Genomic DNA, 22,479 nt, shown 5'->3' with positions numbered 1-22,479 from the left:
CCCAAACTGTATAAAGGGTCTTCTTTGCCCAGTTCTCCTGAAACAAGTACAACTAATTAATGCCCCTTTCCTCAAAGGAATGCTTCAAAGTTTGGGTATCCACACAGCCCACATTGGTACTTAGTATTAATCAGCCCTGAGTCATCTCAGATTCCACAGGAAACCCACCCAGCAAGCCAGGAAAACAAAGATGCATATTACACTTATTGACGCAAAATTCCATGAATATTCTATGTGCCTATAGCATCTTGTACACCTCAATACAATTGTCTAACATTTTCCATGCTTCCAAGGTCACGGATCTCTCATATCATCCCACTGGAAGAGAAAGAGATTAACCCCTTCATCCATGTAAGTAACAATAGAATGCAAGGGGGGAAACTGAGTCACACATTTTTCCATAAAAATAAATCAAACATTCCCAAGTTCTCCACACCAGTATTTCAAAAGAAATTGCTTCTAACACAGGACATGGGTTTCTCCTTGAGGCAAAATGTCCCAGGAAGTGGGATCTATCAGCAGATAGATGTTGTATGATCAAAAACTACAGCAAATAAGAAGGCATTGTACTGTACTGAAAATATGAAAGTTCTTAAAACAAGTTCAAACTCCCATTTCTCTTAATACTGTTGCATTTAACCCATCCTACCATTTAGAACATGCATTACCCTTGAAGTGGAAGTTTTCTGCACAAGTATATATTGTCGTCCCCTCCAAGCCCCCAATTACACACTATGTATCATAAATCTATGGCAACTACCATTTCTAACAGTGTGTGTAGACACTATTTTTCAATGTCATTCTGATTCCAAGTTCAAGAGAGTTGCTTCAAAAATGGGTACTAGATACAGCTAAATAAAGCAGAAAAGAACAGCAGCAGTGCAGCTTTCTGACAATTTCCATACTCATCCATCTCATGTTATGGATATGAAAACAAGAGTTTTTTCAGGGCTCAGAATTCTAGATCTGCCCTGGGTAGCCAATAGTTCATGAAACCAGTAAAAAAGAAAGTCAATTTAAATATGATATGCAAGATGCTTGACAGTATATAGAAACCAAAATGTTCATCAAATAGATGAGCAAACCAATGCAATGAAGCTACATCTCCGGGAAACCCGATATATGATCATTTAAACAGCTGGAAGATGTAACAGAATAAATATAGTTAAAACCATTTTAGCTTCTAACTATCTCTTGTAATGAGGTAAACAGAAGATAGAAAAAAGATTAAACTAAATCTGATCAAAAATGTTCACAAGAACAAACATGCTAAAGAATAAAACACTCAATTGATTACAATAAAACAAAACCTACGGATCAAAGCTCAGTCCCCTCAACCAAAAACCTACTGATCAAAGCTCAGTCCCCTCAATCGAAATAAAATCACTGCTTGAATGTTCTTAATTCCATACTTCCAAAAGAGATTGACTTTCAAACAGCGTGTGAACAAAAGCTGTTCATTTCATGACAAGCAGTCACCGAAATGCTCTTAAATGATTAGTGTTGCCCCCTTCACCGTCCTCTGATGGCTCCCCCCTTTTCTCCATCCAAAATTCTTGATTACAATTACCCCTCTCTTTTCCTGCTCACTAGTGATGTGCTTCCCTAATGGGTCACTTAAAAGTCCTGGAGTACACCTAGAACTAAGATGATGACTTCAAGAAAAGAAACTGTGTTTACACCTAACCAGTATGTTTAGATTAATAGATTATCAATTTTATGAATCCATGAGCTCCTTGTAGACCTTTACTAGAGCAACTTAAATAAACCGGGCACAAACCTACTGTATTAAAGCCTTCACTGAGCTAAGCTTTTTGTCAGAGAATTATTGGCTGACACATCAAAGTGATTCAGTGTGTAGTTTCCCCATGGTAACACAGTTAATTAGTCTTAGTTTTACCCAAGACTGTGAAACATTAGCCCTCTTCCAAAAACTGTCTCTTACAAAGACTATTAGAAATAGAAAGGAATACTTCCAATTCATCAAGACTGAAGTAGTGCTGATAATTAGAGCTGGTTGGAACATTTTCAGGAAAACATTAAAACTGAAATGTGTTCTGGAGACATTGATTTTAATGAAATGATTGCCGAGAAGGTTTCTGAAGTCTGGGATGTACTCTCAGGTCACTTCAAAATTGTGAGGCTTTTTATTTAGGACTCTCTATCTTTGGATCTGAAAACAGAGGTTCTGAAACAATTCAGTTTTGCTAAAGGTTTTGTTTTCATTTCAATGCAGAAGAAAAACAAACGTTGAAACCTCAAAAGTGGTCATAAAACATAACTGTTGTTCTCCAACCAACTATTTCGACAATCACATTACCCCTCAGTATACAAACAATAGTGGTCAATGTATGGAATGTCATTGCCCTACTGTGCTTCTGCATTACCTTGGATGCCAATGTACTACGGCTTAATTCAATAACCTCATATTGCATTTCTAGACACACGTGCACTAAGCGTGCAGAATCAGAACTGAAGAAATGTGAAGTTGAAGTCAGAAGGAAGAGAAAATGTTTAGAGAATTCATGATAGGCATGTCTATACAGGTTCACTTAAACAAGAACCAACCAGAAACTTCATCCAAAATAGAACCTTTTCTGAAGTTCAAAAATGTTTAAACTTTTAAAAAGTGTTTTCAATTCATGCATTTGTTTTGTACTGAAACAGAAATATATGCATTAAAATACCAAAAGAAAGGTTATTCTTTAAGGATCACAGTCTCAATCAGAAACTTTGCAAGAAAGCCATATTCAAAATTTGAAGCTTAGTCCCCCAGACGTAAGAAGGGCATTGATTGACTTCTAGTTACCTATCTGAACTGAACCATGCCAAAACTTTTAGACTCGCCCTTCATGTAATTCTAGTCAGTCTGGATATTATTTTTAAATGTTAATTTAAAGCTAAGAGAGATATTTCTACATAGGTAATGAGTACCAGTAGTTCAGTAAGATGCATCTAAATAGTAACTTTTGAAGAGCTCTTAAATATCTACAGCCAGACAAAAGAACTGATTTTTCTTTCACTTTACACTGGTAACTCCACTGGCATCAATTAAGTTATGACTAATATAAACCAATTTGAGTGAAGAATCAGACTCTAAATCTTTATTAACTATAATCATGTAGTTGGAACTATGTAAAGAACTAATGTTTTCTCCAAATCTGTGCACTGAATAGGAAATCTTAAATCTTGTATGTCACATTCATGTGAAATGAATGTGTTTAGTTCTTTCCTTCACAAGACTTCTTTCCAATGTGGGCACCAAAACTTACACAATATTTACACAGTTTAGAAAAACACAGATTTTTGAAACTGCTAATAAAGGGATAGTTTTCCAGGATGGAAAAAGAAAATATTTTTTTGAGGGGAAAATTAATGTAACGTATATAGACTAGGAAATTAGGCAGAAACTATTATGCTACCACAGACATTTTCTGAACAATAGTGTAACTAAAAGTTAGTGGACCAGAGTCCAGAAGTCCAAATATCTGAGAATAAAACTGGTTAAATATGGGGAATGGGCATGAAGAAGTAAGTGAAAAAATTACATCTAACTTTCAGGGCTGAAAGTAATTAACACCAAAATTGTGGTGGACACATATTTTCTATTTGCAAATTATTTTAGGCAATTATTTTATCCCCTTCCCTGCAAGTGCTAAGATATAATTGATGTCATCCAACTGAAACATCTATCAAAAACCCCTCAATAAAAGAAAAAGAACTTTCCATCAAAGTCATCTACTTGTAATTTCAGTATAACCAAAATCATCTGAAGCTTTTAAGGTTGGATGCTTTGCTCTGAAGTTTTCTGCTTTGCAAGAAGCCCAGACTGGAATATTTACTGGCAGGGAATCGAGACAAAATCTGAGCTGTTTTTCTCCAGGCAGTTAGTGACCTGATTCCTTAATCCAGCTTCATTTTTTGTTTTCAGAAACTAAAAGCACCAGGACCACAAAATTTGTTTTATTTGCTCTTATATAAACTGACTTCTCTTTGTTTTGGATCTTTGCTTTACCTTCACACATGTGTATGGAGACACTAAATTAAGTTCAGATAAAATACCATTCTGTTTCCAATTCAATCATTTCTTATATAAAATTAGAATTAGATTAATTCTGGTCTTCTATGCAACTGTCCCATATTTGTAACTAAATTCACAAATACTGGGACAAAATCTGTAACACTGAGTCTTAGGAGATGTACAGAAAATTAGCAATTACCTATCACAGTATCCTAGAACACTGATATGTATAAGGGCGAGGCTAGTCTCACATTCAAAAGTTCTGTATGTACCATTTATGGATTTAGTCAAGCAAGCAGCTTTGAATAACACAAGAATTAAATGACGCATCAGCTTCAATCAGTGGATTTCTTTTGAGTAGTGGACAGTTTGGTTAATCTAAACTGTCTTCATCTGGTGGCTGATGCAAGTCTCTCCCCCAGTGGAAAGAAATTTCATGTCACTTTGAAGATGAAATGAGCAGATGCAGGCTGAAGCATCTGAGGTCATATATGCAGGTCACTTTTCCTTGAGTTTAGGCCAGATTTGCTCATTCAGATTCTAAAGACAGGTTTTACTACAATCTGCCCTTTGGATCCAAGTCCGCTCCCCAGGTGGTGAAGGCAAGTGGGAAGTACAGGACCCACTATTGGTCGAGATTGTCAGTGCTTCCCTTAGGAAGGCAAGTTGCTCACTTCTATTAAGGAAACTATAGTCTGGTGACTGCTAAAAAACCCCAAAACCCAGTTATCATCCAGTTTCTAACCTTCCATTTTAGTTCACGATTGTCAAAGCTGTGGTGAAACAACATCCCGAGCTGTCTGGTTTCTTCTACTCTCTGGTAACATGCTGATATTGTTTATCAGATGTTTTTGATACCACTGTTTGTGTGGAACCATTGACTTGCATGTGAACCCTCGTAGAAACAAACAAAAGGACTGCCCTTCAGTGGCTTTGTTTTTTCCTCTTGGAGAGCTCTAAGAGGACAGTTTTGGGCAATTGCTCTCATACCTCCAGGGCTCTCAGAATATCTGTGCCTTGAAGTTATAGACTGAAAATGAGGTAACTTAAAAGATCTCATCCAGATTAATCACGACTGAAAGAAGGAAGCCATCCACAACTATTCATAAAGGTCAGATTCTGCCACTCTTACTCATGTTGAGTGGTACCTTCATGCAACTGGGTCTCAATCAGAGAGCGGCATGGTTCTTGGAAAGTAATGTCTTAATTATGCTAAACGGGTCCCCTCAGCCTATATGCAGAATCTGTATAACTGAGAAGACGCTGTATATGAGTTGGTTAATATACTGCATCCCTGCACCTTAGTAATGACATTGAGATGCCTATTACATCTTCCCCTAAATCTATTTTAACATCCTCAATTTTTTAAAAATATATTTAATGTCAGTACAATACAACTAGAAAAGAGAAATTGCTTATTTTGGTTTCAGCATCTTATGGAAATGTACTCTTTTTACTTTTCAAGGTGGTTCTAAATGTGTAATACAGATGGAAATGAACCATCTGTTTTAGTCAGCACTTACATGGCAAGAACTTCTTCTCAAGTACAGCAAATGATTGTGTTGGTGATTAAAAAGGATATCAGCAGTGATACACAGCTTAATTATGGCACAAACTCTGAATGAATATTAAAAACACCATCTCAGGTGCCAGAAGGGTGAATTCAATACAGACATACTTCCTGCTTCAGTCTTTCAACAGATTTAGACTAACAATGGCATTGAAATGCGATTGTGAACTTCAATTGCAATGTTTTGTAGCTTTTCCCTGTGATGACAAGAGAGAGGAAATGTTCTTCATCTTCAGGGGATGATTCAGGAAAAGACAATGTCAGACTGCAACCCAGATGAGCTTTGGTTTATCCTAGTTTTTAGTCCCAGAGCTGAAGGGATGGTAGCCTTGAAAACCTTTAGCTTGATACTCCAGAATAATCTGCCTGTGTATTTCATATGTCAAAAGAAGAGGAAAAATCTAAGATGCTTACAGCACATTTGCTACACAAATTTGTTTAAAAGCCTGGTCCAGGTTAGCATGGTATGGCCATCGACTAGAGACAAAATTTTAAAATCCATGTAAAGATTTTGGTTCCTCCTCCACAACAACAGGTCAAAACATGTATACACCAAGTTACATCTAAGAACAACTGTTCCCAACCCAAATGTATATATGCGGCTAGAGACTTCCTTTATTGCACCACTCCATTTACCTGTACTTTGAGTACAGGTATTTTTCACCCACAATAAGCATTTAATGTATGATAAGTATGGAAGGGATATAGCTACAATTTTTATTCCCATCGAAATTGGTCCATGCACAGTGCTGATAATTAGAGAATGCTTAGCACTTCCCAGAAGATGCAGTATGAGGCATCAAATCAGAGAGAGCGCAAGAGAGCTAAGAGAGCAAACCGAATTCAGAACTCATCTAGAATAGTGTCAGTATAAATTAGTCAGTCAATTAACGAAAATTATGAAAACTCGCTCATCACTCACTAAAATATCACATTAATTCTTCACCATTCTTGTTCATTACACAATAAAGAGAAACTTAAAACGTGTTTAAACTTTGTCTAATTGTGTCATAAAACTAGAAAGCCGAGCTTCTCTCTTCATGTAGGCAGATGTTTGGGAGTTTTGGCAGCAGGAGAGGGACATCGTATGTCTTTTCCCCTAATTTGATTGCTATTATTTCCCTCTGTTATCTTTTCAGGACAAGACATCTGCTAACATTTTCCATGTTTTCTTTCAGTTACCAACTGACATCTATGCACATCCAAATAGCTCTAATAAAATTCATGTATGGGCCAGAGTATGTGTACTTCATATCAGCTGCCATCAAAAATATTACAATAGTGGCTGTTTCAAATTATAAAAGCTCATGATGTTTCATGACAGAAATTTGTGAAATTAACACATAAGCATTAGATACTACAGAAAACTGGAAACATTCTACCTCCTGGTACCTAATAAATGGCTGTATTTACAATTTCATAAATCTTATCTGCTATTAATAGAAATTTTTTTTTGCAAAAACTGAATATAGAATACAGCAAACAAATGGTTACGGATTAAACGTGAAACTGTTATTCACCAAAATGATTGTTAATATCATAAAGACGACGAAGAAAGAATGCATGCCTTTCAGTTTACACATTAGAACACAGCTTCAAGTGAAATATTTTATCCATACCTTGATTTCATATTAATCTCTGCTCAAGGATATAGGATTTGCTATGCCAAACCAGACCACTGGTAAATCTAGTTTGGCACCTGGCTTCTAGTAATGGTCAGTACCAGACGCTTAGACCTAACAAATCCTACGCTCTGTCAGAGCCTGTCATAAGTGTATTGAGAGCATAAGAGAAAGTCCCTCTGCTCTTAGTTCCTGTTTTGGTACCATAGCATCCTGCAGCAGTATTTACAGGTAAACTGCTCAGTCCCTGCACTGTTGGTCTGAAGCACACTCACAGTATATGGAGTCTTGGCATAATTTAGGTGACAAACTAAGAAATCTCTACGATGAATGTGAAAACAGAGTTTTCAAAGGCTTATAACTTGGCCAAATGTAGGTATTTTTTCTGCCACAGAAACAGCAAAAAATGACCTACGGCACCCCCAGACGTTTAATTAATAAGCTGGAATACCAAACAGAATTCTCTGGAATACCACACATAGTCCGGGGGAGGTTGAGGGAAGAACGCAGAAACCTTATCAAATATGGTCCTGGACATGTGTAGATAAAATGGGAAAATGGTATATAAAGAAGGTGGATACCAGACCCTGGTTGGTAATGTCAGGCTTGACAGGATGGTGTAAGCTAAAGCCGCACATCCCACGTACAATGTACCCCATTGGCTATCTGTATTTTCCGTGACAACTCAAGGGACCTCTATGTTTATGTTGTATGTATCTATCTTTTGTGGAACTTTATTACATTTGCATTAATTTGGGTTTTAATGAAGTCTTCATGTCCGTATGTGTGTGACTCACTAATCCCCTCTATTAAAAGAAATTTTTGAAGACACTGAAATTTGTAGCCTTGTATTTGTGACGAGTGCAAATTGCACCCCAAATTAATCCAGGCTATACAGTGAAATTTAGGAGCGTTGAGAATGTAATTATACGATATGAAATTTGCCAGGGTGACAGGGTTAGCGCTCCTACTTTTACAAACAGCACCATGGATCTTTAATAACCACTAAAGGTCTCATCTAAATAATGGTACTCCAGCAATAGTTGTCTGTTAAGTCCATGGTGAGGCACTGGTTTAGTGGGGAAAAGCAGCTCATAGAATCACCTACTTGTTTAATGAATCCCCACTATCCACAAGTAATACCTAGCATGGTTTTACAACCACCTGGGAAAGAGGATCCTTTTCAAAGAGGATCCTTTACATGAATAAAAAAGTTAAGAGTTTATTTTAAAATAAAATATTCTCCAAGGTTTCTGCGTCAGTCTGTATACAACAGATCAACAGTATTTCTAAATTTAATGACAACTTTTTCAAAATCTAACTACATCCAGGGTGGGGGGAGGGAGGATAAAAATTTTGATATGCATAAACTTCTAAATCAGAAAAAATAAAAAACAGACTCACCTGATAGCAGCATAGGATCCTTGTCAACAGATTTGCGGACTTGGTCTGACTCTCCAGTTAAAGAGCTTTCATCAATTTTAAGGTCATTTCCTTGAATGAAAATCCCATCAGAAGGCAGGAGATCACCTATCAGTTAAGACCAAGGTAAAAGAAATCCAGAGCGGCTTAGTAAGGTGGGGGGGTTTCTTTAATGTAATTAAGCTTATAAAACATCACTATAACTCAGCAACAATTAAAATAAGCATTTAACTGAATTGATGGAAGAATACACATTACAACAGTTCACGTCACCCCCTATATTCCTGGTTCTCCCCAAACTCTAGATAGTGTCTGTGGAGGGGAGGGCCACGATTTTAAGCCATTGCTATGCCAACAAGAGGAGAATTCCTAACATGGCATGAATTGTGAGTTCAAATCCTACTGGAGACAAGTTTAATTTTTTTTAAAAAAAATTTCAGATGTGTAGTTTCCTATCCAACACAAGTAGGAGGCAGCCCCCTTCGTTGCTAGAAGATATGGGGGAGATGATGAGGTCCCCTCACTGAGCACTGGCAGGGTTTGTGGGATTTCTCACTCCAATCTTAAGACTGATAAAAGTGACACTGGTTGACAGGGCTCCCAAGTTTTGGGCCCCTCCTGGGACACTCAAGCAGCTGAAAGACTATCATGAATTCCCACAGCCAAACGACATCCTCATTTTCTTGGTTGCAGACATGGTCCTGCAGCTGTTCCTCCTAGTTGCAAAGGCTGTGCAAAGCATCTTTTGCAGGCAACTACGCCACCACTCACAGCCTCCCCCTCTCTCTGCGGCATCCAAGAGAGGAAGGAGCAGGTGGCAGGATCAGCATTAGAGACGATCAGAAAAATTCAGACATAAGATTGTTTCTTTGAAATCTGTGGATAAGACCCAAGGTAGACTGCATGAGGGCTCCAAAGAGAATTTCACAGAGCATTTCAAAATTGGGGGGGAGGGGATGACAATGGAGCTGTTCCTAATCAGAAAGAAACCAAATTTTGAAATATTGAAATCCTTGCTAGAACAGTTACCTTTTTCTGTGCAGCTCTAATCAGCAGCATTAGCAACAGCAATTGGAGGCAGCAGAGGTAGAGTGTAAAGGGCCTATTACTAGTCTCCAACTCTCCCACCTTGCCCTTAGAAACCCCTGCTATCCCAACCATCTTTTCTTAGCACCCCTAGAATTAGGCTACAAAATGGCAATCACGCAGGTCAGGTCATGCTTTTCTTTTACCCTAACAGCATTTATCTTTACCATTGACAATTTCAGTAATGAATCATTTTTGCCTTTTATATCACTTCTAGAGCAGTCAGTCCCAAAATTAACTTTCACCCCATTGTATCATTGATTGAAACATCAGTAACGCTGGGAAAGACTGAAGACCAGATAAGTAGTTGTGAGAATGTACCTGGAGAAACTTACCATATTTAACCTGTGCAATGTCACCAACTACTATCTCCGCCACTGGGATTTGAATAACTTGTGCACCTCGGACCACAGTAAATTTCTGTTCCTGCTCAATACGACTTTGAAGCCCACGAAACTGTTTCTCCTTGCTCCAGTCATTAAAGGCAGTGACGATTACAACACAAATAACAGAGAGTAGAATAGCTGCACCTTCAATCCAGCCAGCTTCTGCCTCACCTTCATCTTCAGCTCCTCCTGCTACAGTAGCACAACCTGAAAAGACAAAGGCAGAGATAGCAATAAAAAAGAGCTGGTTAGTCAAGGCAAAGTTTAGACTCAGGTTTATCAGATTACAAAACAAGAATTAAAATACAGCTAAAGAATCCATGGAAATATACTCTCTTTAAAGTACTCTTGAGCTACTGAGTAGATGTGGTAGTACAGCCAAGCTTTCATAATACAGAGGCAGAAATTCAGGGGGAAACAATGGGGAAAAATAGGAGGAATGCTGATCAGAATCTTTAGCGGTTTTAGTCTTTGTTCATAAATGTGTACATCTTGGGTAAACAAGGATTAAACAGATAGGAGAAAAGCATAAAAACAAAAAATGATATGTGAATCAAATAGTCCCAAGGACAGAGAGGATTTATTTAGCAACTACAGTACCCAGATCGTATGTCACCCAAGGTAATTTTATGAAATAATATTTACTACGATATCTTTTCATTCTCATGTGAGCTAACTCATCTGAAAGTCTGTTTACCTCAACTGGCCTTTTCAGGAGACAAATTTCATCTGACTATGAATATTTTAATATAATAATAAAAATATAATTAGGCTCCTTGAAAAAAAGTTAGATACAAAAAAACTAAATTGCAACACTAAAACGATCTCTCCAGATTCATAGATAATATAATCAGTAACTTCCTTACAAAGAAATATTTTGTTGTTTTAATAGAATAGTGGCTATACCATAAATATTTATTACAAAACAGAATTAACACTTTGCACTCATCTTTGCACATTTTTCATCTAAGGAAATCCCAAAGTGCTTTATAAATATTCGCTAAGCAGTCCTCCCAAAGTAACATGTAACTGATTTGAATAATTTGCCCAGACGTATTCAGAAAAAGGGGCTAATTTCTCTGACATAATTCTCCTTCTTAAGGGGCCACGTCAAACAGGAGATGGCTTCCAAAATCAGGTTGGGTGGTGAACAAAAGAGCCACACAGCCTGCAGATTATTCTGACACCTACTAAAACTGGAGGTCAAGGAGAGGCAGACTCTTTCTTCTGCAGAAATCTGACTTTGGCATAGGAGCCTCCTCAAAACCACGGAAGAGCAAGAGCAGAAAATCCTAGCTCCCCTCATCCAAAAATGAAATGTGCTGGCTGCCTTAAAATGAGCTAGGCCTGAAACAAGTTTGTCCCAGCTCTGGTGGCCATGCACTGGAATAACTATAGGCTTTACTACTCCTAACAGGGATAAATGGCCATAGTTCTATTCTGATGGATTTATAAAATTTGCACCCTCACAATCTTGGGATGAATTTACAATTTAAGTGATTTATATTTAAAAACTAAGTGGCAGATCATCATCTGGCATAAATTGCTATAGTGCCATTGACTTTTTTTGACTATCTAAGGAATTATGCCTACATATAAATGGTAATACAGTTGACAAAAATTAATGAAAAAAAAAGACCCATCCCGACCACCAGAATACTCAACCTTATGCCAGCTGAATATAGAAGTTGTCTGATTAAATGGATGCCTTACCAATATGCCCTGAGGGTTAAATTCTGACCCTGTCTGAGCAAACAGAAAAGCAAATTCCAAAGCAGAGGACCTTCCAGTGAGAACGTCCAGAGCTCAAATCAGTAGACCACACTAGGTTCCCATTCTCAATGTAGAGATATTATTTGAGAGGTCATTTTTGAAACAGCCAAGAAAACAACTATATATGGCTTTAACAACGAGAGTTCTGTGGCACTTTAAAGACTAACACATTTAATATTTGTAGACATAAGCTTTCGAGAGATTTCAGCTCTCTTCTTCAGATGCAGTAATACAGAAAATAGGAAACACAGAGGCATCTTATATATGGCTTCACAGATAACAATTAATACCTTGAATTATATACAGAAACATACTGATAGCTAAGGTAGTCAACGTAACACAGATGAAATTTGCTCCACATGAAGAATATTACTATGTAAATGGACTACTAGACTCTGCTTTAGCTGATGTTTGAGTGGTCTTAAATGATTTATGTTGCTACAATGTTTTATTTGACTCTTCCAACTTACCAGCTTCCCCTCCACCATGTGTGGATTGAGTTTTCCCCCAATTGAATGCCATCTCATCTTGGCCAAACACAAGTAAAGAATCATCCACCATCCAGGTTTGATGAGGACATGGTGCATACTTAGGTATTATGAACATATTGTTCATATTACACTGCCTCACTATCTCTCACACGTGTGTCACACACAGATTGAAAAAGAGGTGTGTCTGAATAAATCCATGCAGAAACTGAACAAAGGAGATCTAATTGGAATCTGTTTGGGATGGTTGAGTGAAGCCATTCAAGTACGATGTATCTATTCCTAACCTTTTCTAAGTCATCAACCTCACGGTCAACAGCATCAAACGCTGTGTAAAGAGCGAAATATTATCAAAAAAAACAAATGACCTATGCCCATCATTAAGAGAACACTGATCAGTGAGATTTGAACAGTGTTTCTGTACCATGCCCCAGCAAAAAAAAATGAAGGAACAGAGTAAGAGAACTAGAGAACTCCAAGATGACAAAAGAGCTGTTTTACCAGATATTAGTTTGAATGAGGTCATGATCTGACAGAGACAATTGTCTTATTTAACACCCTCCAAAATCACCAATCCCAACTCAAGTTAGGACGTAATGTGAGCCCACCAACCTGACCTGCATCAGAAATCACAGAGAATCAAATGGCTGTGAAAAGAGGCCATGGGCTCCCTAGTCAATGTACAAGAATGACACACAGAGATGATGTGCAGTGTGAAGCAGACAGCTCAGCTCTCAGGCAGTTTCACATACCTCCCTTGGAATTTTATTTATTATTATTGCTTCTGTGGCAGGCCAAGCTTTCCTTGAATAGTTTGGGCTTCTGAGCAACGAGCACTGATCATTCGCCTCCAAGTATTTCCTGCTAAACTGATCACTAATATTGCATAATACCTTCAATATACAGACCAGTCATCAACTTTTGACATGAACATTTACATGAACATGGCTAGAAAAGTAAACATTTTGAAGCTTAGGTTACAAATATGCTGCATCCTTCATCATATGTAGCACCTCTGGATTCTTCTCTTCCAAAAGCGTAATAAAATACATTATTGTTAGATAAATAAAATTGCTTCACTACAAGAGAGGACTTTGTTGTTAGCATTATTCCAAATGACTAAGAGATTTAATCATTGTTTCTGATGTAAATTGGTGAAGCAGAGTGACAGTTAATAGCAGGGTACAGTACACCAAGTAAGTTACTACGAATTAATCGGCTTAAAAAACAAAATTATTGTGATTACTTCAGCCAAACAGTTTATCTGTGAAAATAATTTAGAAAAAATTCAACCTCCGGCAAACACACAAAGATCCAAGCATTCAGTTTTTAAACACTGGAGTTTCTTTTTGTAGGTTTGTAGCTGGGAGGGGTGGTCCCCCTCTGAGGAGGACCCAGAGAGGGAGCCAGACCCACCCTGGCTGACAGAGGCCTGCCCGAGGGGAAACCCTGACCGGAAGCAAGGGGGCAGGTCTAGGCCTTTAAAGGCCCCAGTGGCCCCACCTGACCGGAAGCAGGGGGGCGGAGCTAGGCCTTTAAGAGCCAGGCCAGTGAGCTCAGTTGGAGAGAGAGATGGCCGAAGGGGAAGGACGCGTCTCCTCCTAAGCTCCTAGCTAAGACCGGACCGGGGAGCTGTGCTGAGAGGGAGCGGCCGGCCTTAAACCCAGCCGGGGGATCAACAGAGACCTCCCCCAGGTACCCTATGGCCTGGGAGTTGGAGGAGGGCCCACCAGAGGCCCCCACGGCCTGGGAGCTGGAAGAAGGCCCATCGGAGCCCCCCGCTGACTACGAGCCTGAAGAGAGCCCCCCAGAGACACCCGGGGCCTGGGAGCCGGAGGTGGATCTGCCGGAGCAATACCGAGCCTGGGACCCTGAGAACTTACCGGCCCTGCCTGAGGCCTGGGGACCGCAGGACCTGGAAGAGCTACCCTCCGAAGATGAGCCCATGGAGCTGCCCGAGCTGCCGCCTGTGGACGAGGAGGGCCTAGCAGGTCTACCACACCTCAGCGACCCAGAGGAGGCAGGTACCGGGGGTTTCGGGGAGGAAGAAGCCCAGGGATAGCTGCACATTAGCGGCTGAGGCAGGGGCAACCCAGGCGGCGTGTTGCGGCCGGAGCCCCGCCGACCCAGTGGCAAACGCTGTTGCCACTGCCAGGGCCCTGGGCTGGAACGCAGTGGAGACGGGCGGGCCTGTGTCCCACTCCCCCCTTCCCTATCCTCCGTGAGGAAGCCTTCCCTGCCATACCGCTCCAGAGAGCGGCTTGCTTGCCTTGCCAGCCCTGCCTGAGGGCCTGGCCTTAGACTCCTGGCTTTGCCCGCCCGGCCTAGGGGCCCGGCGCTAGGCTGCTTGCCCTGAGAAGGGCACAAAACTGCTCCCGGTGAGAGGTAGCCGGGAGGGGTGGTCCCCCTCTGAGGAGGACCCAGAGAGGGAGCCAGACCCGGACACTGCTCCCCGGTTCCAGGGGCACGTCCACAAGGTTAACAGAGAAATCAGTCAATTCTCAAAATATGAACAATACCATACCTACTATTAGATCATATTACAACAAAAGAACAAAACAAGGAGGCTAATTAAATGGAAATTAACAGGGACGGTCACAAGAGTGAAACACCTGCAAGCTGCATCAGAACTTTTTAAAAACTAAAAGTATAACCCAAATTAAAAAAAAAAAAAAAAAAAAAAGTACCAGACCAAAAAACACTCCATGGCTAAAACAACAAAGTAAAAAAGATGGTTAGAGACAAAAAAAATCCTTTAAAAATTAGAAATCAAATCCTATTGAGTAAAAGAGAAAGGAACAAACTCTGGCAAGTCAAAACTATAATTAGGCAGACCAAAAAAAAATGGAAGAGAACTAGCAACAGACACAAAAATAAACAACAACAAAAAATTTAAGTACATCTGAAGCCTGCCATACAATCAGTGGGGCCCCTTGACAATCAAAGTTCTTAAGGAGCACAAGGCCATTATGGAGAAGCTAAATAAATCCTTTGTATTGGTTTTCACTGCAGAGGATGTGAAGAAGATTCCCACACCTGAGCCATTCTTTTTAGGTGACAAATATGAGGAACTTTCCCAGACTGATATGGCAATGGGGAGCTTTTGGAACCAAGTGATAAATTTAACAGCAATAAGTCACCAGGACCAGACAGTATTCACCAAAGAGTACTGAAGGAACTCAGATATGAAACTGCGGAGCTAACAACTGTGGTGCGTAACCTCTCTTAAATCAGCTTCTGTATCAGATGACTGGAAGATAGTTAATGTGAAGCTGACGTTTTTAAAAGGCTCCAGAGGTAATTCTGGAAATTACAGGCCAGTAAACCTAACTTCTGTACCAGATAAACTGGTTGAAACTATAGTAAAGAACAGAATTATCAGACACTATAGATGAACACGATATTTTTGAGGGAAGAATCAATATGGCGTTTGTAAAGGGAAATCTCCAATCTATTCAAATTCTTTGAGGGGGTCAACAAGCATGTGGTCATGGGTGATTCAGTGTTTATAGTATACTTCGACTTTCAGAAAGTCTCTGACAAGGTCCTTCATCAAGGCTCTTTTGCACACTAAGCAATCATGGATTAAGAGGGTCCCTCTCATGGATCATCATAATGCTACTATATAAAGCTATGGTACACCCGTAAACTTGAATACTGTGCGCAGTCCTGGTTGTCCAGTCTCAAAAAGATATATTAGAATCAGAAAAAGTACAGAGAAGGGCCACAAAAATGATTAGGGGCATGGAACAGTTTCCATATGAGGACAGATTAAAAAGACTGGGACTGTTCATTTTAGAAGAGAGACAACTAAGGGGGGATATGATAGAAGTCTATAAAATCGTGAATGATGTGGAGAAAGTGAATAAGGAAGTGTTATTTACCCCTTCACACAACACAAAAACCTGGGGTCACTGAATCAATTAATAGTCAGAAGGTTTAAAACAAACATAAGGAAGTACTTCTCCACACAATGCACAATCAACCTGTGGAACTCGTTGCCAGGGGATAGATGTGAAGGCCAGAACTATAACTGGGTTCAAAAAAGAATTAGATTCATTAATGGACACTAGGTCCATCAATGACTATTAGCCAAGATGGTACCATCTTGCATTAGCCAAGATGCAACCCCATGTTCTGGGTGTCCCTAAACCTCTGACTGCCAGAAGCTGAGACTGGGGAGCCAGGGATGGATCACTCAATAAATTGCCCTGTTCTGTTCACTCCCTCTGAAGCATCTGGCTCTGTCTTGTGACACAAGACAGGATACTGGCATAGATGGACCATTGGTCTGACCCACTATGGACATTCTTATGTTCTAACAGTCAACTTTTCATGTAAATTAAATACACAAAAGATGTTATCATTATGGCAAAGAAGAGTTGAGGATGGAGTTAGATGAGTCAGACTATGCACAAAGAAATAAAGTTATTCATTGTGCAAATGTTTGGAACAAAAATTGCGAAACCAGCCTGATTTTGCTGTTAGCTCAGAACTCAGAGCAGGTTCATGGAAAGCTTTTCGAATATCACAAATTTTCTGAGTGAACCTGGGATGATTCATGGTTTAGCTCCCAAATGATGAGAAAATTCTACTCCAAACCAGTTGGAAACAGACATTTCAACTGAGCTTCATGGTTATTTTTAGTGCATTGAAATCAGACTAAGCAAAACACAACAGGTGGCAAGTTATGTGGATCAAAGCTGAAGAAAAAAATGTTCACACAGAACCTCAAAGTGAAAGTGCTGAGCTTTGCACAACATTAACTATTACATTATGAACTTACGAGTGGTATAATTAATTTCAACTGTGAACTTTGCAGATAAGCCATTTAGGAAAAAGCATTCTACTAGGTTATAAATTGATATTTCTAATCAAAATCAGTGGAAAGCAAAGGAACTTGTTTTCTGATGAACACTTTAAGGGTGATAGTTTGTTTGGGAAAGTTTGACTGTAACATATGACTTTTCCTGCAAAAATTGCATATCTTCACTCAAAAAATAGGGCTATAGTTGATTGTATAAAATAATTCTGTCAAGCCCTTTAAAGCTCACAATCTTAGTCTGCTAAATCCTTCAACATTATCACTGAAATCTTCGAAGCAACATTACACTCCCAGTGAGCAATGATCTTAACATGGGAAGTTGTTCCATTGAGCTGATAGTAATTAAAATTGTTCCAAGCACAGAGCCATTGAAGCGTAAAGTTCAAAATAAGTTAACTGCACCATGATCTGAGGGGAGAATTTTGTTTTTCTTTGTTTGTGTGAATACAGTAGTGTGTAAAGCCCAAGGCTTCACTGTTGGCTTCAGCAGAGATTAAGATAGAGGCAAAAAGCGTGGAACATGTTTTCAGCTCTAAAATTCTACTTTTAACTCCTGCATATAGATTCAACAGGGAGCTTACACTTGTGGTTAAGGCACTGGACTGGAACTCAGGAGATACAGTTCTCAGTATCTCAGTTCTGCCACACACTTTGGGCAAGTCATTTTCTCCCTCTATACTTTGATTCACCATCTGTAAAGTCTTTGTCTTGTCTGTTTAGATTGTAAACTCATTGGACAGAGGCTATTCTGTTTGTACAGTGCCTATCACAATGCAGCCCCAATCTCAATTGGACCTCTAGATGTTACTGTAGTATAAAATATAGAGTAGCTGACTGAAAATTCCTATAAATATCAGCTTCAGTTACTGTAATGTTAGAAGAACATAGGTCTTCTCTCCAATGATATTCAGGAAAAGCAGCTTTCAGTTGTACCTGTAGCCTGATTTTGAGTGTTTTAGTAATATGAATGGGGTTAGAGGCTTGCCAACTGATCTGATTGGAAGATAATGAGGTTCTTGTCCCAGAATCAGGCTCCAGAAGAGTTTTGTAGAGACCCTGGGGTGCACGACAGGAATATTCACACTGATAGCCAAATTTGGATCATTTTGGATAATTTGATAAGCTTTTATTAAGATAACATAAAATGATAGACAAATGACTGATTAAAAGAAAATGGATAATGGATAGGATTACAGTCTTATTTTAGAGACTCGTGTGATATATGTATATATATCTATGGTATGCTTTGGATTAATATACTCACACCCTTCCCTGATGACCTGGTTCAGAGAGATGTCCGATTCATCAACTCTTGAGTAGAGGGGTGGAAAGCTAGGCAATGCTCAAGAGCTATAAGGCTATGACTAAACACTACAAATAATACTAAGTATAAACAAAGGAATCTTAACACACTAACTAAAAGAAGCTTCTAGAAGGAGTAGCTGACAATAGCCCCAAGTAACATGATTTGCCCCGCTTATACCCTGAGCAATATGGATCCTCCTTCTAAGTCCAAACTTGAATTCTTCACCCCCAAATTATTAGGGTACACTTATTCTATAGGCTGCCAGGTGCGTGCATAATAATGGTATATCCACATCCTTTCCAGATGGTTCCAGACAGTTCATTTATCTCATCTTTGTTATTTCTGGCCTCTTTTGTGGATTCTGTAGTGTATCTGTGAAGTTTACTCGGGCCTAACCTGAGACAGCCCCTCCTTCCCCATTTTGATGCTTCCTGACTTATTTAGGGTAATATAGGTTATAACCATATAGGTCTTATCCTTTAACTCATCATTACTTATCTGAGTCAAAGGTCCCGAACATATGTATGCTAACTGCCTAGGCTTTTATACAGGATATGGTCTGTAAGGTACCTTGCATTACAGCTATAATACTTTAATATGCATCTATGACCATTATAATAAAACAATATTTAAATCTATAAGGAAAGATTTATAGATATGCAAGCAAGCAGGCTTGTCCTATAGGCTACATACCTACTGTACTTTTAGCACCCATAAGGGGAGAGTTTTGGATTTTTCCTCTTTGTTAACTATCCATTATTTAAATTCCTGCCTCAGCCAATCAAACTCATATGTATATGGTGTGTGGGTGTGTGTGTTTTATTTATGGACAGATGGCTAGATAAATAGGAGAGAGAGACACAGGGTAAACTAGTAACATTAGGAAAACTGTCCTGATCTCACCCAGGTCTGCTAAAATGGTGATAAATGGTTATGATTCTCTCTCTCATTGTTAAAATATACATGTATTTTTTGTTTTGGTTTTCCTTTATACTCCATTGAATTTATTCTGTTCCATGGCATAAATATTGTTATCTAAATGAAGGTATTTTAAAAGATAAAAATAATTGAAATAAAAATACCATACTTGACCTATTGCATTTAAATCTTTCCACAGATTTTTGGTATAACTACTTGAAATTATCTGAGTTTGGAGTTTGATATTTTGTCAAAAATTACAAATAAGATCAGCTCTATGTTTTACAAAGCCCCCATAAAACACACACTAAAAGTCTTTTCTTATTTTATTTCTTAGTTTAAGAAATACTATGGAAGACCCCTTAAAGTATTTTCTAGGACTTGAAGATCAAGGATATCTATTGTACTCAATTAGGGAACAAACTAAGGGGTGATGAACCCAGCAATATTTGGATTCAGACTACAAAGACCACAAGCTTTTATATCCAGCTTCTTCCCTTCTGCCTATACTCCAGTGATGGGAACTCAAGAGCAGAAGCTTGTGTCTAGTAGACTCTTATCAGTTGGTCCGGGTTGTCTTAGATTTCTGCCTGACCCATTTGTCCAAGGGAGGACAATAACATGAGCTACTAGTAACAAACAGCATTGTTTCAGATGTGACAAATTTCTGTTTTGAAACTCAAAACAATGTGAAACTTTGATAGCTTGATGTTTCTCTGTGTATCTAAAACCAGGTTGAACCTGAAATGACTTAATATTTCACCTCAAATGAGCTGCTACTCAATGGACTTTCATTAGTTTTCATGATCTTTGTACAAACCCATTTGAACTGAAACTGGATAAAGGGGGTTGGATAAATCCCTGTGATATGAATCAACTCAATCTCACATTACTCTTATTATAGCAATAACTGACATTTTGGGCAATTTAAATAGAGTTATGAATATGACTTATGATTAGGTAAAAGTAGGCATTTCACAAAGCGTGTACAGAAGTATTGATTTACAGCTGGGGAGGTTTAAAATGTAACCTGCCCTGCAGGAGATTACCTATCCTGCAGGGGGTATTAAGTGAAATTATTTGGAGGTCCTGTTAAAAATGGCACATTAAGGAAATTGATATTCAAGTGTCCAAGACTCTATGTTTGAAGAATTCTCTTTACAGTGCTGAAGATAATTAGTTATCTGGGTCTTGTAGCCATCAATGTAAGGAGTAATGAAAAATAGCACTTGGTTTCTCATATAGTCCATGAAGACAAGTAGGAGAAAGTCAGTTATTAGATGATCTAAGCATCTTATTCTAGGGAAAGTTGCAGCAGAAGATGATAAAGTATTTAATGTCACACAAATCTATCAGTCTAGCTGTTTCTTTTATCCACCTAAAATAGCCTTCGAGATTACAATATGTCAGAATGAAGTAGATATTAACTTAAATTACACCAAACTGCATAATCAAAACAGAAAATTCTGCCAAAGATTATGATGCCTCTTCTGACAAGAGATGAAGGGATGACTGCATTTTAAGTGTGATGTGTTCTGAAAAGTAGTCAGGATTCTGAACTTTATGGATTTGTAGTCCATAAAAGCATCAGTCACCTTTTATGTTGGATATTTTTCCTGCAGAGTTTATGCTGGGGAGAAACAAACAATTTATGAGATAACATACATGATTTTTCAAATTCACTAAACCCTTTTTCCTTAGCTTGAACATAATGAGAATATCTGCAAGCTACCCTCACAAGAGAACAGCAGGAGAAAAACAAGACACATAAAAGAGAAAAGAAATAGATAAAGCTAGAATGTGCAAACACCATTTAGGACCAATGCAGTGAATATCTTATTCAATAGAAAAGTAAAATCCAAAATGTAGTGAACTTTTCATTTAATGAGATTTTTTTTTTTAAAGAAAAATATTACACTTAAGATTTGTAAATAGGAATACTTGCTATAAAAAAAATATGGGATATAAAAAGAAAATAGTACTAATGCCCACAATTCAAGAAGGAAGTTGATAAACTGAAGAGGGATCAGAGAAGAAGTCACGAGAAAGATTGCAGGATTAAAAACCACGCTTCATAGTAATAGACTCAAAGAGCCCAATCTATGTAGTTTAACAAAGAGAAAGTTAAAGGGTGACTTGATCACAGTCTAGAAGTACACACAAGGGGAACAAATATTTAATAATGGGCTCTTCAGTCTAGCAGAGAAAGGTACAACATTATCCAATGGCTGGAAGATGAAGCTAGACAAGTTCAGACTGGAAATAAAGCATACATTTTTAACTGAGAAAGTAACTGATCATTGGAACAAGTAAGCAAGCGTTGTGGTGGATTCTCCATTGCTAACAGTTTTTGACTCAAGATCGGATGTTTTTCTAAAAGATATCCTTTGGAAATAATTTTGCTGAAGTTCTGTTGCCTGTGTTATATAGGAGGTCAGACTAGATTATCACAACGGTCCTTTCTGGCTTTGGAATCTATGAATTTTCAGACCACTCCCAAAAAGGATTCGCCCTCAACAGCTAGAAACTGTACATTCAGGCTAAGATGCGAGATTGGATGGAGAGAGAGGCAAATCAAGCATTTAGATTGTCATCTTTTGAGTTTTTGGCACAGAGATGGTAGCTGAAGCCACATGAATGGATGAAGTCACCCAGAATTAGGGTTGAGAAAGAAGAGGAATGGGCCTACCATAGAGAGCTCTGAAAAGGTGACATACTAAAGGAGTGGTTAGGGTTGCAAAAGGAGAACCATAAGACAGCTGTCCAAAAAAGTCAGGAGAGTACTATATGTCAAGCAGAAAGCTACTTCTGAAAAACAACAGGGGGTCAAGGGTAATGAGGATGAAGTAAAGGCCTGAGATTGTCCAGAAAGAGGTCATTTAAAAACCCTAATGAGAGCAGTTTCAGTGGAGGGAAGGAAATAGAACCCAAAGTGGAGAAAGTTCAGGAGGGAGTGATGGAGAGGGACCCATAGCAATGACTGCAGATAGCACATTCTAAGACTCAGAGGTTAAGAGAAGACAGGAGAATGGAGATCGGGTGGTGACCAAAAAGGCAGGTAC

At 38.7% G+C, this 22,479-nt stretch overlaps 1 protein-coding gene across 1 annotated transcript in view; it reads right to left on the bottom strand.

Moving 5' to 3' along the window:
* The window catches only part of LOC137166402 (plasma membrane calcium-transporting ATPase 2-like), a 348,197-nt gene that overhangs the window by 137,460 nt on the left and 188,258 nt on the right, over positions 1-22,479 (bottom strand). Inside the window, exons 4-5 of the mRNA XM_067568107.1 lie at positions 10,057-10,314; positions 8,618-8,743 (exon numbers count right to left, since the gene is read on the bottom strand). Coding sequence (XP_067424208.1) covers positions 8,618-8,743; positions 10,057-10,314 — 384 coding nt within the window. The remainder of the gene's footprint in view (positions 1-8,617; positions 8,744-10,056; positions 10,315-22,479) is intronic.

Source organism: Emydura macquarii, unplaced genomic scaffold (genome assembly GCF_026122565.2).
Source record: "Emydura macquarii macquarii isolate MOO-44397 ecotype Brisbane River unplaced genomic scaffold, CSIRO-AGI_Emac_v2 contig_2846, whole genome shotgun sequence".
NCBI lineage: Eukaryota > Metazoa > Chordata > Testudines > Chelidae > Emydura > Emydura macquarii.
Note: the sequence above shows the minus strand (reverse complement) of the source record. Positions and strands in the feature narration are given on the sequence as shown.